The 16,207-nt window shown below is 27.5% G+C and overlaps 3 protein-coding genes across 4 annotated transcripts; 1 reads left to right on the forward strand and 2 right to left on the reverse strand.

The window, feature by feature from the left end:
* Positions 1-347: 347 nt before the first annotated feature.
* On the reverse strand, positions 348-2,272 carry LOC128960968 (putative ATPase N2B). Of its 2 annotated transcripts, XM_054307156.1 has the most exons (8): positions 2,070-2,272; positions 1,673-2,020; positions 1,372-1,584; positions 1,268-1,294; positions 1,156-1,198; positions 909-1,077; positions 566-835; positions 348-484 (listed from the first exon to the last, which is right to left on the reverse strand). In XM_054307156.1, the coding sequence occupies exons 1-8, from the start codon at positions 2,179-2,181 to the stop codon at positions 362-364; spliced, it is 1,305 nt and encodes a 434-aa protein (XP_054163131.1). In that variant the 5' UTR covers positions 2,182-2,272; the 3' UTR covers positions 348-361. The 2 variants fall into 2 exon arrangements, with proteins under 2 accessions (XP_054163131.1, XP_054163130.1); XM_054307155.1 differs by having other exon boundaries at positions 1,156-1,294.
* A 337-nt stretch (positions 2,273-2,609) lies between these two features.
* LOC128961502 (brefeldin A-inhibited guanine nucleotide-exchange protein 3-like) lies at positions 2,610-10,322 on the forward strand. The gene is made up of 20 exons (XM_054307748.1): positions 2,610-2,694; positions 3,008-3,181; positions 3,239-3,725; positions 3,833-3,988; positions 4,068-4,200; positions 4,366-4,460; positions 4,543-5,446; positions 5,515-5,676; positions 5,746-6,192; positions 6,251-6,493; positions 6,565-6,876; positions 6,947-7,099; positions 7,151-7,775; positions 7,837-8,184; positions 8,241-8,384; positions 8,436-8,553; positions 8,647-9,015; positions 9,094-9,303; positions 9,387-10,011; positions 10,107-10,322. The coding sequence occupies exons 1-20, from the start codon at positions 2,610-2,612 to the stop codon at positions 10,320-10,322; spliced, it is 6,006 nt and encodes a 2,001-aa protein (XP_054163723.1).
* A 573-nt stretch (positions 10,323-10,895) lies between these two features.
* LOC128961503 (protein lozenge-like) lies at positions 10,896-13,544 on the reverse strand. The gene is made up of 7 exons (XM_054307749.1): positions 13,443-13,544; positions 13,139-13,369; positions 12,104-12,217; positions 11,856-12,020; positions 11,353-11,739; positions 10,959-11,243; positions 10,896-10,912 (listed from the first exon to the last, which is right to left on the reverse strand). Exons 1-7 carry the CDS (start codon positions 13,519-13,521, stop codon positions 10,896-10,898), a joined length of 1,278 nt encoding a protein of 425 aa, XP_054163724.1. The 5' UTR covers positions 13,522-13,544.
* Positions 13,545-16,207: the final 2,663 nt, after the last annotated feature.

Here is a 16,207-nt window from a genome sequence, read left to right on the forward strand (position 1 = left end):
CAATCAACCAATTTATTATATTATTAATTTTAAATTTACTTGAAACCCACTGATTATATTATATATATATATAAAATAAGCTTTATTATTGTCTTATAGTTTAACTATTATTGAAAAAAATTCATTAAGAATAATTGTAATTAAATTTTTATAGATATTTAAAATAAACATTTATTCAGTATTTATATACAAATTTATTTGTAATTTGTTGACTAATTCACAATATAACTATATTATTAACACCACTATTATAAAATTAACAGTAATCTAAATTAATAAAACAAACAAAATCTAAATTCGATTACATTAATAATTTATTGTTAAAAGTAAAATAAATACTAAAATTTTATAGAAAAAAAAATTATGTATAGATTTCTCTTGAGTTCCAATAATCTTTAGTTTGCATTTCAGTGATTCGAGATATGGTTCGCTCGAAAGCAAATACCTCTTCCTGACCGCTGAAGATATTTGCTTTTGAGTGTTCCTATAAGTGATGCAATTAATGATTATAATAAATGATTCAAACTTTAAATTACCGGTAATTAAAAAAATTATCAATACTTACACTTCCCAATTGTATGCCTAAATCATCCATAAGTTTGCGGCTTTCGTCCTCCAAATCTAATTCATGGCTTATTTTATCGGTTAAGAACAGTTGGTTAGGAGGCACTTGTGCTGAGAACAGGACGCGAACTCTATTATCATATAATGTATCGATTAGTGTTATAAACCTTCGGCATTGAGTTTTCTTCAATAAATTCATTTGTGGTATATTTCTTATAATTATTGTATGGAACAGTTGAGACATCATTAGGTAATCAATGGCACCCAAAGGCTATAAAATTAGATAATATATGGATGAGACATATAATGCCATATATTGTAACTAAAAGACTGTAACTACTGACGCGATCACACAGTTCATCAAAAGTACAATCAGCTATTCGGCCGCAAGTCTTGGCAAATGTTACGTTACGTTCTTTGATTGTCACTGTTTTTGGTCTAATCGTGTCGTTCTCACGACTCGACAATATTTTGAACATTCGTTGCAATTCTTTTTCGGCGTCTTCTTCTATACTGTTAAACAAAAAATTTTACTTAAAATACAGTATTAGTCAGTATATAATCAAATTGTTATCAAATTATTAATTTTACAGAAAATAAATTTGTTTGGATGGCAATGATTTCTGTCGATAATCTATTCCAGAGTCCAATGATATTACATAACAATTATTCTTTAGTAAAGGAATAAATGGCAGAAAATTACTTCGTTGAAGACCATTGAGGTATAGATCTGTGAAATAAGTTAATCATATACAGTATATATACTGTATATCTATAGATATCAATAATTTTTTAAATAAATAATACCATCGGGATGTCTATTAGAAGTGGCCACCATTATAATGCCGTTAGCAAACAACTGGTTAAACAGCAATTTTAATATCATTGCATCGCCGATATCAGTGACCTGAAACTCATCCAAACATAATAAGTATGAATCGTCGCAAATAGACTGAGCGACACTTGCAATTGGATCAAAACGACGATCCGATTGATGTTGTTTCTTGAGCTTATGGACACCTGTAATCAATAAATGACACCAACTATTGTCACTATAAATGATGTGATGGTATGAGATATACATTGATTTAATCAATGAATGATTTACGGGTATGAAAGTCAATCATAAAAGAGTGGAAATGGACGCGTCGTTTGGAACTCGTGGCCAAACAACAGTTCTCATAGAAGAGATCCATAAGCATTGTTTTGCCGCAACCGACCGATCCGTACAAATAAAGACCTCTTGGTTTCTTGACTGGTGTTGACCACAATCGGCTCATAATTGTCTTTTTATCGGGTCTATAGTCCCTTAGTTTACGGTTCAGTTGCTCCAAGTGGTCAACTATTTCCCGTTGATAATTATCTTCTCTCAATGCATTTTTCTTAACGTTATTATCATAAATTGTGACCAAATTAATGTAATCGTCATTAGGATCACCACTTGATTTGTGTCTGCCTTTCAAATGAATAAATGAGTTAATATATTGAGGTGTTTGTGGTCTTACTGGATGTCCTCATAATGCCATTCATGTCCATCAAGTAGTTGTTAGTAGTTTTCAACAGACGTATCACATTTGTGACACTTGTGGTGCACTGTCTAACCATTGAAGTCGACATTACAATCAATAAATGTTATTAATTTATTAACAATTTATAAAACATTATATTATATGAAATACATTATACAGTATTATATGATAAGTCATAACATTGTAATCATTAAACACTTGACACACATATTGTATAACAGTTTTGTAATGCATTAGCAATACATCTGATAATAATATACTAAATAAAAGTCAAACATATTATGAAATGCCATAAATCAGAGCTATTTTATCAATGAATACAACATTTCTATAGTTTCCATAGCAATGCATAGCATAGAAAAGCATCACTTTATTCATCGATAGGTTTATTCACTCAATTCTGTATAGTATTGCCATATGTTTCGCATATAAACTATATATTTTGTGTCATATTTGATGACAAATATTTAATTGTTATATAAATTTACAAAATTATATTACATTATTGTTTGACAAATGGACGAAATATTAGGTAAAATAGTGTCTCAAAGCGAGACATCAAAGTTGTCGTCAATCACATCACTATCACATCAGGCATTAGGTCTGTCATTGAAATTCTTGAATTTTTATGTTTGATATTATCATTAAATTTATTTATATCTTAATTTAATTTATATAACTAAATAAAAATTATATATATATTATAATAATGAGTTATATATATATAATTAATTATTATTACCGTTATATAAATAATATTTGAGAAATATGCAAGGTGGTTTAAAAAATTTATTCTGTTAATCATTAATTTTAGAATATATATATTTTATTATATATTTTTGTAGTTTTAATAATTTTTTAATATAATTTTTTAATACTTTATACGATTTAATGTTATCACTTATTGTCAACAGAAATAATATGTGATAAAAGTTGTCTAATAAGAGTACCCATGGATGAGGTCAGACATAAATGCATACAAGTGTTCAAAGCATGTCTTGAGTGCCATAAAGAGACAAAACTGACACAATTGGCTGTCAATGGACTTCAAATAATTGTTAGACAAGACATCTATTGGGATGTTAGCTGTGAGTATATAATTAATTGGTATATTTGAACACAATTTTTATTTTATTTTTAAAAAGGTGATGAAGAAGAACAGCAATTGCCATCACAAGTAATACAATGTATATCATCAGTGATTCAGGCACTCAAAGAGCCGTCACAATTGGAACTGTTGTCCATTTTATTACAAATGATTTGTAATAAACCATCGATGATAATGATTGATAACATAAGAGATATCATTGAGATATGCTGTCAACTGAGCGCACAATCCAATCAAACCAATCAACTAAATGACTATTATTTGGGAATCGAGGCGACAGCCAGTCAATCGTGTCATCAATTCATCAAATATTGTCTTAACAACTGTGATAACAATAGTGATTATAATGATGAAGAAGTTGTTGAAGAGATCATTACATTGTTTAATGTGATTATAAATAAATTACAAGTTTTTAATCAAAACACTAACAGTATTGCAGTGCTTTTAAAATGCATTTATTATATCTTCATAACCATTCCTAACGATTCTCATATTATTAATGAAACGCTCGTAGATTTCATTTGGTTATTATCTTTAATAACAAATTAATTTTTACTAAATTATTATTTAATATAATATATATTTGTATATAAAATTACTGATTATATATAATATTTTCAATAATCAATAGGCAGCAAATAATTCCAAATATAATGACATACTTAACGGCAACACATTTGAATGATTTGGTTGTAACGCAAGCAAGTGATGCCAAAAACATGGGTCGCGGCTCACAATCAGTCAATAATGTCGATTCAATACCTCTTAATAAAAGACATATTTTTAAGTACAGTCAAACTCTAAAGTATTTTTAAAATTATTATTAATATATAAAATATATATTACTTTTTAAAATAATTTTTCAGAATTACTTCTGAATTGGTTAGACTTTTTGGTCAAATAAGTTGTTTGAGACCAGCATTGGAGTCACTATTTCATCGGATATTACTCTATCCACCCGTTAGTCAGCGATTAGATGCTCTTAAATGGATGAAAGAGGTGCTACACATTGTACTTGATTTTCATATATTTATATATACATACATGTATTTACATATATGTATATACTGTATATATAATATATTGATGAATAAATTTTATAATATTTTATATAATAATTTTTTTTAATAATAATTTTATATATTTATAATCTATTTAATATAGTTATTGAAAATCCCATCATTTATAATAAATGCTACATTTGTTGAACCAGTATTTGGAAAGAGTTCCCGATCTAAGGATTTAGACTTATTGCATATGTATTTTCAATATTTATTTATATTATTTCTTATTTTAAAATAATAATAATATATATTATATGCTTTTGATTTGATTAAAAAGAGTAATGGATTCTTTAGAAGAATGCAGTCTATCTTCAGACATAGATATCTCATTGATGGCCATCTCATCATTGGTTGCTTTCTTGCATTCATTGTCTATTATATGCAACACTAATGGAAATAATAAATATCTTAGTCTTCATTTAATTGAGTCAATAAATAAAATGTATCCGACATTGAAATTAGCAGATTTTGAAGGATTTGACGTACGAAACACAGACGTCCATCAAATCGATGAATATTATGAATGTCAGCCAAAAGTTCCGATCAATGTTTTAAAGACCCGAATCGTTGGCTTTGATAGCAATAATATAATGACAAATAATGAAGATGTGWGTGAAAATGATAAGCAAAGAGATAACGAAGAAAATAATATTAGAAAAGAATTRTTTGCCAAAACAAATATCAAACAATTTAAAATTGAATTTTTCAAATCAAGACTTAAAGAAATTATGGATTCAAAATCAACAGATAGTTATACTGAGAGCCAGACTAACGAAAATGACAATTTTGAAGATAATGATAGTCAAGAAAATGAGATATCAATTAAATCTAAAACTATTGTTAATAATGATGTCGACGAATGTAMTAATCGTAAGAAAGAAATTACAAATAAATTTATAAAAATGGAAAGTCTTTCGACTAATTATGAAGAAGTTAGAGAATATCAGAATTCTTCGTCATTTAGTAAAACCAGTTGTACTGAAGGACCAGAATTTGAAGAATGCGAAGATAGGGAACCTATGATTACATGTGACGATGATATTCATCTTCAAAGAAGTAATGCCAGAAGTTTTGCGACGACACTAAAGCTTTATTTGCCTAAATTGTTAACAATGCGTACATCAATAGAGGCCGACCACGCACTACAAGAATTTGCATCCAATTATTGCTCCGGTATTTATGTAAAATTATTTTTAAATTATAAATATTTATCTAAATTATATATTATATATATAATGAATATATAGAGCTTTTAGATGGACATAATGGCGAAATAAAAAATTATTCAAATACTGTGATTATCAATAGCGATGGCATCTATTTATCTACTTATTCAACATTATTGTTTAATTTAAAGTTAATTGATAGCAATTTTTATTCAAATATGTGTCAAAGTATTCCTTTAACTGAGGTATTAATAATATTAATTATAATTTTTGATAATACTATCAAATAATTAATGAGATATTTATGATAATAGCAAGAATTTATTGATGATATTCACAACAGTGGTATTCTGGTCTACATATCAGGTCACTGGTTGGCAGAGCTCTACCAAATAGTATTGACTGATAATCTACTTGAAAATGCTGGTTATAAGCACAACGAATATATGAACACTGCCCTTATAAACCTATTGAAAGATATAGATGGRTTAGACAGCTGTGAACCGGGTGCCCAACAATTATCAGACTACCGACGCCTCGAAAGAGCCGTTTCGTGTCATAGTATTCCCGAAAAAGAGGCTGAAATTAATGCAGCTTTTAAATTGGTTAGACGTTTAGTAACAGCCTTTTGGGATACAATTGTTGGCTGCTTTGGGACAGCTTTTCGGGCTAATTGTGGCTCTAATGAGTTATCAAATGCTATTGCATTAAACACACTATTAGTTAATGACGTCAAAGCTATAACTAATAAGAAAAATATGGTATTATTTTTTATTAGATAAAGTTAAGTAATTTTATAATAGATTTCATGTTTGACAGATAACATGCAGTTTGGATGGACTGCAAACAGCAGCCAAACTATGCATCCAATTAGCTCTTCAGTCGAGATGTGATACAATTTTTCAATTATTGGCGCTTTCGGTAATCGACACAAAATGTGAGATAAATAATGAAAAAAATCACACAAAAGTCAAACATTCATTTACTAAAAGAAGTGTTATTGAAGTTATTAAAAATCGTTTGCCTATAAGTTTACACACATCGCATGTATTAAGTTTGCAGGTATTCATTGTTTTCAAATTGCAATCAAATTATGACTGACTTTAATATTGTAAATAATTGTCAAATGACAGGTACTTTTAAGTTGTGGGCTTGAAATGGGCAGTCATTGTCAATCGTGTTGGAGATATGTATTTAAAAGCTGTCAGTATATCATGGAGTTGGAGCACAATTACTTCACATCCCGACACTCCTCACTATTGAGTAGTACGCGAACATCTATCTCATCATTTATCAAATCATCCTCAAAACAAACTGATCCTTATCTTAATTTTGATACAAATGTTATCCCGACTTCAATGCCAGGCATTAATGAGTCCGAAGAGATTAATACCGAGACGTCTATCAATAATTTGATCTCCGAAACCAATGATCAGCTTTTAAAAGTAAATAATGTTTCGACTTATTTAAACAATTTAATARTTAATTGATAATTAATTAATTAAATTTTTAAAGGATAAACAATTAGAAAAAGTGATTGATATACTGTCCCATTGTTTGGATCTCTTATTTGAAGATGCAGTCAATAAATTAAATCTACAATCACTTCATGGCTTTCTAACTGAACTATGTCTTTGTAGTCGCGAACAACTATCACTTATTTCTAAAGTATGTTTCAATTTAGTTAACATTTATATGATTTTTAACAATTTATTTCAGACAACATCTGTCGCTTCCTATTCTGGAAAATCTCTTTTGTTATTCCGCTTGAGTGATGTCATATTGAGATGTGCCAAAAGTGGTCGACCGGTATTACATTTTATGAAATGTTGGTCAGTAGTGGCCACTCATCTAACTGAAGCAGCCTCTCATTGCGATCCATTTGTGGCCAAAAAATCTATATCTACTCTTCATGACATAATTAATGTGTTTCTTTCGGTTCACAACGAGTTACCACATTTTCACTTCAATGAAGCACTTTTTAAACCATTTGAAAACTTACTACTTCTTGAAATGGTTGACTTAGATATTCAAGAGTTAATCATTAGTTCAATTTGTGAGTTTGTCGAGGGAACCACTGAAGACATTAGGTCAGGTTGGAGACCATTGTTTGGTGCCCTTCGAGGTATACGTCTTCCACAAGTAGTTCCTTATTCTGTTAATTGTTTAGAACAAGAAACAGAAAGAGTTAGACAATTAAGAGTTATTTTGGATATATTTGAGGCCTTTCTTCACACTAATAATCTTCAAGTGTTGGCCAACGCTGTTGTCGATTGTCTCTTATGTCTTCTTAAACTTATTAAAACTCCGTTACATTTTGTCAATCAATTGGACCTAACAATTGGTAATTTTTTATTACTGTTTTTCAAATATTTGTAATACAATAATAATTATATTTACTTTAGGAGAAAATCRTACAGAAACAACTGATTTGTGTATAATTTCATTAAAATATTTAAATCAATTGTCGTCAATGTTGTGTTCAATGTATCAAATGCCTGCCTGTCCTCTATTTGCATCACACAAATTACTAGACACCAAACGACTTATCGATACAACAAACTTAGAGCTTAATCAAGAACTTGATTCTAACATAACCTTAGATATGATAGACAGACCCAACAAAATACTTCACATTTGGTTTCTTTTAATTGATGAGATGTTTCAAGCAATTCAAAAATGTCAGCCTAAACATCAAAAGACAGCAATTGAAATGATATTTTACTGGTTTAACAATTTAGTTGACATACCTGGTGAGTGCACTTTTTACCTAGACCACTTTATTTTTAAAAAAAAATATATACTTTAGGTCCTAATTTTGCTATTTATTGTGCAAATCATATAATGATACCAACACTTCAAACCATTACTCACGAGACTCTTACGACAGACAGTGTTGAGGATAACAGCAGTTTGAAAGAGTACAGACTTTCAGCATTAAGACATTTATATGGTCTGACAGCTGATCTAATCGTACATAATATTAAAGCCTTAAAATCTAAAGACAATGACAATATAGTTGATTTAGATTTAATGCTCAAACAATCACTATTGGTATACATTGAGACATTGAATGGTAAATATCACGAGTCTATCGCCAAATTGAGCTGTGCTTGTATTAGGTTTGTATTAAATAACAATAATTTAGATATATTTTTAATTAACTATTAAATATTAGTAATATTATATGTATGTTATTTTAAATAAAATGTTAGGCATATATTGCTCTCAGTTTATGATAATTTTGACAACAATTTATGGCAAATAACAATTGATTGTTTAACAATTGCCCATAAAATGACATTACAATCATTGGAAGCATTGCTTAATATTTTCAATAATAAGAGCGAAAAGTTTTTTGAAGATTTGGATCAAATTCAAGTGATTTGTAAGCGAAATTCGTGTGAAGACAATCAACAATTATGTAGATTAGCGCAACAGATATTCCTATTGGACGCACAAAGAAAGCAAACCATATCGAGTGAGTCCAACAAATGGTCATCAGTTGATGCAAATGACTTTTCCACGATTCCCGACAATCGATCCTTTATTTTCTTAATCAATGCGGAGGACAAGCCTTTGACGTAATTGTGACTTTTATTTGTGTTAATTTCATTGAAAAAATATATATTATTTAAACTTTTTTTTACTTATTTTAATAGTATAACCTATAGAGTCTTAGTTATACAACTAACATCACATTGGCTTATATTGCAAACAATGGCTTCACTACTTCTTATAGGAATAAGACCAGTGATGGCAAACATTGATCAATTGATTGATTCAATTGATGGTTCACCAAAACCTAGTGTATTATCAATGGATATAAAACAATGCAGAGATTTGTTAAGATTATTAGATCACACCTATAGGTATACAATATTATAATAGATATCTGGTATTAATATAATGTATAACATGAAAATAATACTTAATTTTTTATACTTAATAATAGTATATCATTAAATTTTGATTCAAAACCGGGACTAAAGTTTTTAATACAAAAAATTAGTCGATGTGATGTCCCCTCAAATTTATATAAGTTTTCATCACTTGTTTGGTCAGTTCATCTTATGGTTGATATATTCTTCAGTAATGACAAAGAGTTTTGTCAACATTTGGGACAATCACTGCTTGAATTAAGTGAGACTTACGCACAACGAGTTAAACCAAATATTAAGAAACGGGTGACAATTGATGACATATGCTGTCAACCGTTGTATTTACTTCAACAGTCTAAAGAAGAACTTCAAAGCATTATTGCATCGTTTAAGACAAACAATATGTTTAGAGAACTGTCTGAAGAAGTAATTTGCGAAGAGAACCATTCAGATGATACTAAAACAGATATATCAGAGTTTGTCAATAATAATAGTGATGTCAAGTTGTACTCATTGGTAACTGAAACGAAAATGGATTCAATGATGACTGAATACAAAAAATATAAGTCACATCATTCACCTATTCCTCAAAATGTTAGCGAAACCATTGAATCTAAAAAATATGTTTTTAATTGTAAACATAAATCCAATGAAGATATTGATAATAACGACAATGAAAGCCAACAATTTATTCTTAAGGTTTATATTTATAATAATAATTATTGTCAATAATATTTGCAAGTTTAGTATAAAATGCATACTGTATTTAATTTACTATAATTATAATCATTTAGGACACACAGGCATTCAATGAATTGTGGAGTCAAGTAATATCTAACGCTATAGATCTTCATTTATCGTTACCATTACCACAATTCAAACAATTAATTGTTGCATTTGAGCCATCAATCAAATTATTGGTCCAATTCAGCGAAGATAATCAACTGAAGGGTCGCATCTCTGAATGGATTTCCAAATTGGTTGATATTATTTGTGATAAAAATCAATAATATTGAAATTGGCTTATTTTTAATATATGTTATTTATTATATGTTATTAATTATAAATTTTATAACTGCTTTGCTTTTCTAAGCTTATATAACATAACAGTCAAATATTACCGTATTATAGTGGTGTCAAAATGTTATTTAAATTATTTAATCTTTTTATTAATATTATTATTGAATGTTCTTACAAGTTATAATATATTGTTTATTCTAAATATTATACTAAATTAAAAATGTATAAATGTTTATATAATATAAAGTATAATTTATTATAAATTTATTACATGTCAATACTAATTGAAATATGTAAATAAAATATACATGAGTTTCCAATATAATTACAAATTCTTAATAATACAGTCTATTAAATATCATTTACTAAAAATATTTATTAAATATTATAGAATGTATAATATAAAATATGATGATTGAGTAATTTATTATAAGATTAGTTAATGTTTTGTTTAATTTATAATAAACAACTGATTATCATTAAAATTGTTGACTAATAAGGTCTCCAAACAGAAAGTGTGTCACTATTAGTAAAACTATTGTTTGAGTCTAAACTTGAATTATTTAGATAATTACCAAAACTATGATTATAACCATAAAAATAATTATCATTTAGATTATTCTCACAATTGTTTGTGCGATTAGTTATTAAATGTTGTAGACTTGAATTTGATGAATACAGAGGTGGATATATTAACGAAGACATTAAATTAGAGCCATTCCCAGAGGGAAGACTTGGTAGTGGGGGTAGTGATGACAATGACAGCGATTGTGACTGTCCTGATGGACCACAGGTCGGACCATAATAGTTATGATTTAACAATGAATTGGATGGTATATATGTTGTTGCACTACTAGTACATGTATTTTGATATGTGGGTGCTGTGAATGAGGACGGATTGATATTTGTATCTAATAATAATAATAAAATAATAATAATACAGTATAATTACTACAATATAATTACTGTCAATTGATATATATTATGAAATTCAAAATTAATAAATAATGATTTCTATACCTAATATGTTTGTGTTTGGTTTGGTTATATCGGAAGTGCTTTTTAATGGAGAACTCAGTTCACAGCGTTGCTTAAGATCTGAGAGTCGACTACTATTATGACTACTATTAACACCAGTACTACTACTGTTGCTTTCATTTGTCAAATGACTTGTGGAACAAGTGATAGGTCTAACCTCATGAACATCACTAAGATGTGCACTTGAGTTGTGGTTATATATAGTTGTATTGCTATCAATCAATTGGTTTTGATGAAAATCACTACAATTTGATTGATTAGTCATGTAATAGGCAGCAGTTGTCGCATAATGTGTGGTAAATGCAGAGCTAGTATTCCATGTATCGGTTGCTGCACTGGTAGTCGATAGCTGTAATCCCGGAGTTATTTCTATAATTCATAGAGTTGTAGTTTTTATTATAATTCAAATTATATTTTTATACTATTACTGTTAATTTAATATTAATCTGTAATAATTATAAGAAATTTACAAATAAAATGCATACCCTGACCTGTAACCGGAAGTCTGGCCACATGTGCGGCTGCCGCCTGTGCGGCCAAACGCCACTCGTTTGTTGAAATGGAAGGAATACCACAACTTCGGGAATCAAAATATGGTTGTCTTGGATGTCCAAAAGCAGTGGCAAATGCTCTTAAATGCTGCTGATGTCCTAAAAGTAATGGATTTATTCATATTTGTAATATCCTATAATGGGGGGACAAATTAGAAAATTAAATTTTAAAAATTGATTACTAAGTTTGCTTCTGGGCTCTCGGGGACCATCGACTGTCACTTTAATAGCTTTGGCATATATGCCTATTTGAGGCGGATTTGTGCTCAACGTTATGGTTAATGAAAAACTTTTGCCTATAATTTAAAAAGTTTTAATATATTTAATAGTTTTAAAAAATATTATTTATTTATAAAAACTAATCAATTAATTAATTCTATCAATAATAAACATATTCTTATATTTATTCTTTTACTTCTATATATTCAATATTTCAATACTAATATATTTCAGCTTTGCTTAAGTTTGGTAAGAAAAACCATAAAATATGCAAACAAGTCATGAGTGAAAATTCAGTAACTGATTGATTGCATCCATTTATATGATGGGCTACGTGTGTGTATGTGTGTATGTGTGTATGTGTGTATGTGTGTATGTGTGTATGTGTGTATGTGTGTATGTGTGTATGTGTGTGTGTGTGTGTGTATGTGTGTATGTGTGTATGTGTGTATGTGTGTATGTGTGTATGTGTGTATGTGTGTATGTGTGTATGTGTGTATGTGTGTTTTGTGTGTGTGTTTAAGTGCTATAAAACACAAGTAAAGCGTTTTGAGTCTTAAATACATATCTATGCCATTGCTTGACATCGACTGTTACGATCCATTAATCGACAATCAAAAAACTTGAATAAACTTTAAAACATAAGTTTGATTTGCAAACCAAACACAAAAAAGCACTTACAATATCACTTGATATAGGTTTCAATACAATAGAAAATACATACATATATTCAATATATTTCAATAGATTTATTTCAGATAAACGATATAAAAAAAACCTCATTATTGGCTTAAGATTTTAACCTCAACTCAACCAGTCATACAATATCTATTGTTTTGCAAATTTAAACATAAATAATTTCAATTCACTCAATTATTAATTTTATTATACAGATAAGCATACAAATAAACTTTTAAAACTATTTAAATGAATATATTTTCTTATATGTTAAGAAAAAAAGTGTTATTAAATGTCAATCAGATGACTAGTGGACATACCTCTGCCGGATCTGCCGACAAATCTAAGGTCATTGAACTTTGCCACCTGATTCTTCATGATAGCCGAAGCATTCCGGAGTTCTCCACACCAGTTCTCATCATTGCCCGCACGTATTGTCACTATAGTTCCGTCCGATACTTCGGACAACGCAACAACTTTGAATGAAACCGGAAGTGTCTTATTTGATCTCCAATGGGATGGAAGTGCCGAACATATTATATTAGGACTACCTGTTAAACCACAAATAGACATTGTTGTTGTTGTTGTAATTTACTAAAAAATTAATAGAATATTTCGACATACCTGTCCTCATCAACTCTCCCTGATGTTCGCTCATCACTTCATTTAGGAGGCGTTCGCCAGGAAATAAAAAATCACTCATTTTTATTAACACAACACAAAAACAATCTGGTAATGTATAATATACAGTATATTAATAACTATATTAAAGATTAGTCTGCATTAAAAAATGTCAAATTAAGTAATAAATGTTAGTTTTTTCATTGATCTCTTAATGTTTATCAGTAAAGATGTTTTGCAAAATGTTTCAAATCTTATGCTAAACTGACCGAACGATAGCTTAAGAAATATAATATGGTTTTGAAAATTTTATGGATAACTGTTTTGAACGCATAAATCGCTAGTTATTGAAGTTATTTCAAATGGCAAACATATGGCCCGCAATAAAATTGTCCAAATCTTATGGCATCTGCTTTTGGCTCAAATAAAAATAAAAGGAAATCGCAATTAAAAGCAACCAAAAGACATACAAAGAGACAAATAAAACTAATTAAAAGTTTTTTTGTACAATTTTTGGGTCCCAATAATTGTATACTTTTCAAATTGATTGCATTGTACTATATTGTACAATAATGACAATAATATAAAATTTTACACTAATTGTATCAATAAAGCAAATATTTAACAAATAAATACAGTATAATATGTTGTTTTACTTTATAAGCTAAAGTCTATTTATTACAGTAGACTAGCTTATAATAGCAATAATCATAGCCTATAAAATATTTATCACAAAAATAAATTTATATCAATTTTTATGAAAAATAATTAGAAAACAGATTTTATTTTCAAATTACTAATTATTATTAATTATACTTTAAATGTGCAACATATAATAATTGTGTCATTAAATTTTATTAAATAYTAAATTGATTATATTTTTTTATATATATAATACTAAATTTAAGTAAACAATTTATAATTAACATTATAGTTTAATAATTTCAAAAATAACTTTAAGCATAAACTCTAACGGATTGGTTAACTATTTGGTGAGACCACTATTTATCGCATAATTTATTTGTTTGAAGGTTATCAAAATGATCCAGGCTATAATCTATTGAAATCAATATTTACACAAAATTTCTAAATGTTAAATATGATGCATAAATTAAACAATATTTTATTTTTGAGTTTATTTATTAGTATTTTTAATATTGATAATTATATATTTGCAATAAAAATGTTAAATATTAAATAAATAGCAAAATTTGTAAAATATGTTTTTTACTTACATCAAAATAAATAAATAGAAGTATCATAAAACATAAAATACAAGTAAATAATATTGATATCATTTTTAATAAATGTTTCACATTATTACAGTTTTTTTATATAAACACACACTAATTGAACAATTGACAAAACAACGGGATATGATTTAACTCAAATTTATTTGAAGTTTAGTTTTAAAAAAACATTTGAAAATGATTTGAAACATTTAAACAAACTTATGTTAATCATTGAAAAGCTTGTCTTTGGATGAGATGAACCAAATAAATGATTAAATGATGGCTTACATTGAGAAACAATGTATTCAAAGACTGGTTCTCTCGTATTATTTATAAATATATACTATATATACTGTATGTGTAATACACTGTGTATATAATATAAACGCCTTTAGCTTACGATTTAATATTAAAGATAAAAAGAAATTTATTTAAAATGTATATCAAATGTGATTCAAAGTAACAACACTTTACAGACAGCATATCCATACATGTGATGACTATTAAAACAAATCATTACTCTCTAAAACATGTGAATGAGTTGCACTCAAACAAACTATTATTTAGTTAATAATAATATAAATAAAGTCTAACAAACAATTAGCATATCATGGGCTATAAAATTGATAATTTTAATAAATTCTCGCTTAAATCATTAGACACCCACTGTATAAAACAGGTAATTATTAAAAAACTATTGTATATTAAATATACACTTATTAATATAAGTTATATTAATAGTGTACAATATTTAAAGTACAGTATATTATATATTTAAAAATCACAAATATTCTAGATTTTTAAATTAAAATCTTATTAAAGCAATATAATAAATATTGATAGATTTTTTTGACAAATTTATTTTATATTTTGTAAATTATAATAAATATTTGTAGAAATGTTCAATTATAGCTGAAGGCACTGTAATATAACTAAATAAAATTATAACAAGGAGTGTGATATTTATCTATTAAATATTTATAAACTATAATGATTAATTACATCTATATATTTAATTATTATAACTAATAATTCGTTATTTTATTTAATTGCCTTAAGTTTTAAATTCTTTTGCAAAATATTACATATAATAAAAAGTTTTTATTTTATAAAATGTTATTATTTTTCAATACTATTGTTTATAAAATAATTGTATTTTTGAATAACTAACTGTTTATAATAATAAATGACTAAAAGGTGTTTTATTTATTGATATTAAATAAGTAAAACATTTTATGAAATATTTGACAAATTTTGAGTAATGCTTTCCTACTATTGATATTAACTATACAGACACTGTGTTTTAGGTCATTATTTGTTAGACTGAGTGGTGGGAACCGGACTCTTGACTAATGTCTATTGATGTTTACCTCAGATACTTATGTTTAAAAATAAGATGATGTTTGAGAACAATGATGTTTGAGAACAATGATTATGTGCTAAATCACACCATTTAACTCACATTTTAATATCTTTTTAGTATACTATAAATGAAGGGACACACGAGTCTCATAATTAAACTGTAAATTTAACTAA

Source organism: Oppia nitens, unplaced genomic scaffold (genome assembly GCF_028296485.1).
Source record: "Oppia nitens isolate AA-2021 unplaced genomic scaffold, nextdenovo-longstitch-racon4-pilon3 scaffold5_pilon_pilon_pilon, whole genome shotgun sequence".
Lineage (NCBI taxonomy): Eukaryota > Metazoa > Arthropoda > Arachnida > Sarcoptiformes > Oppiidae > Oppia > Oppia nitens.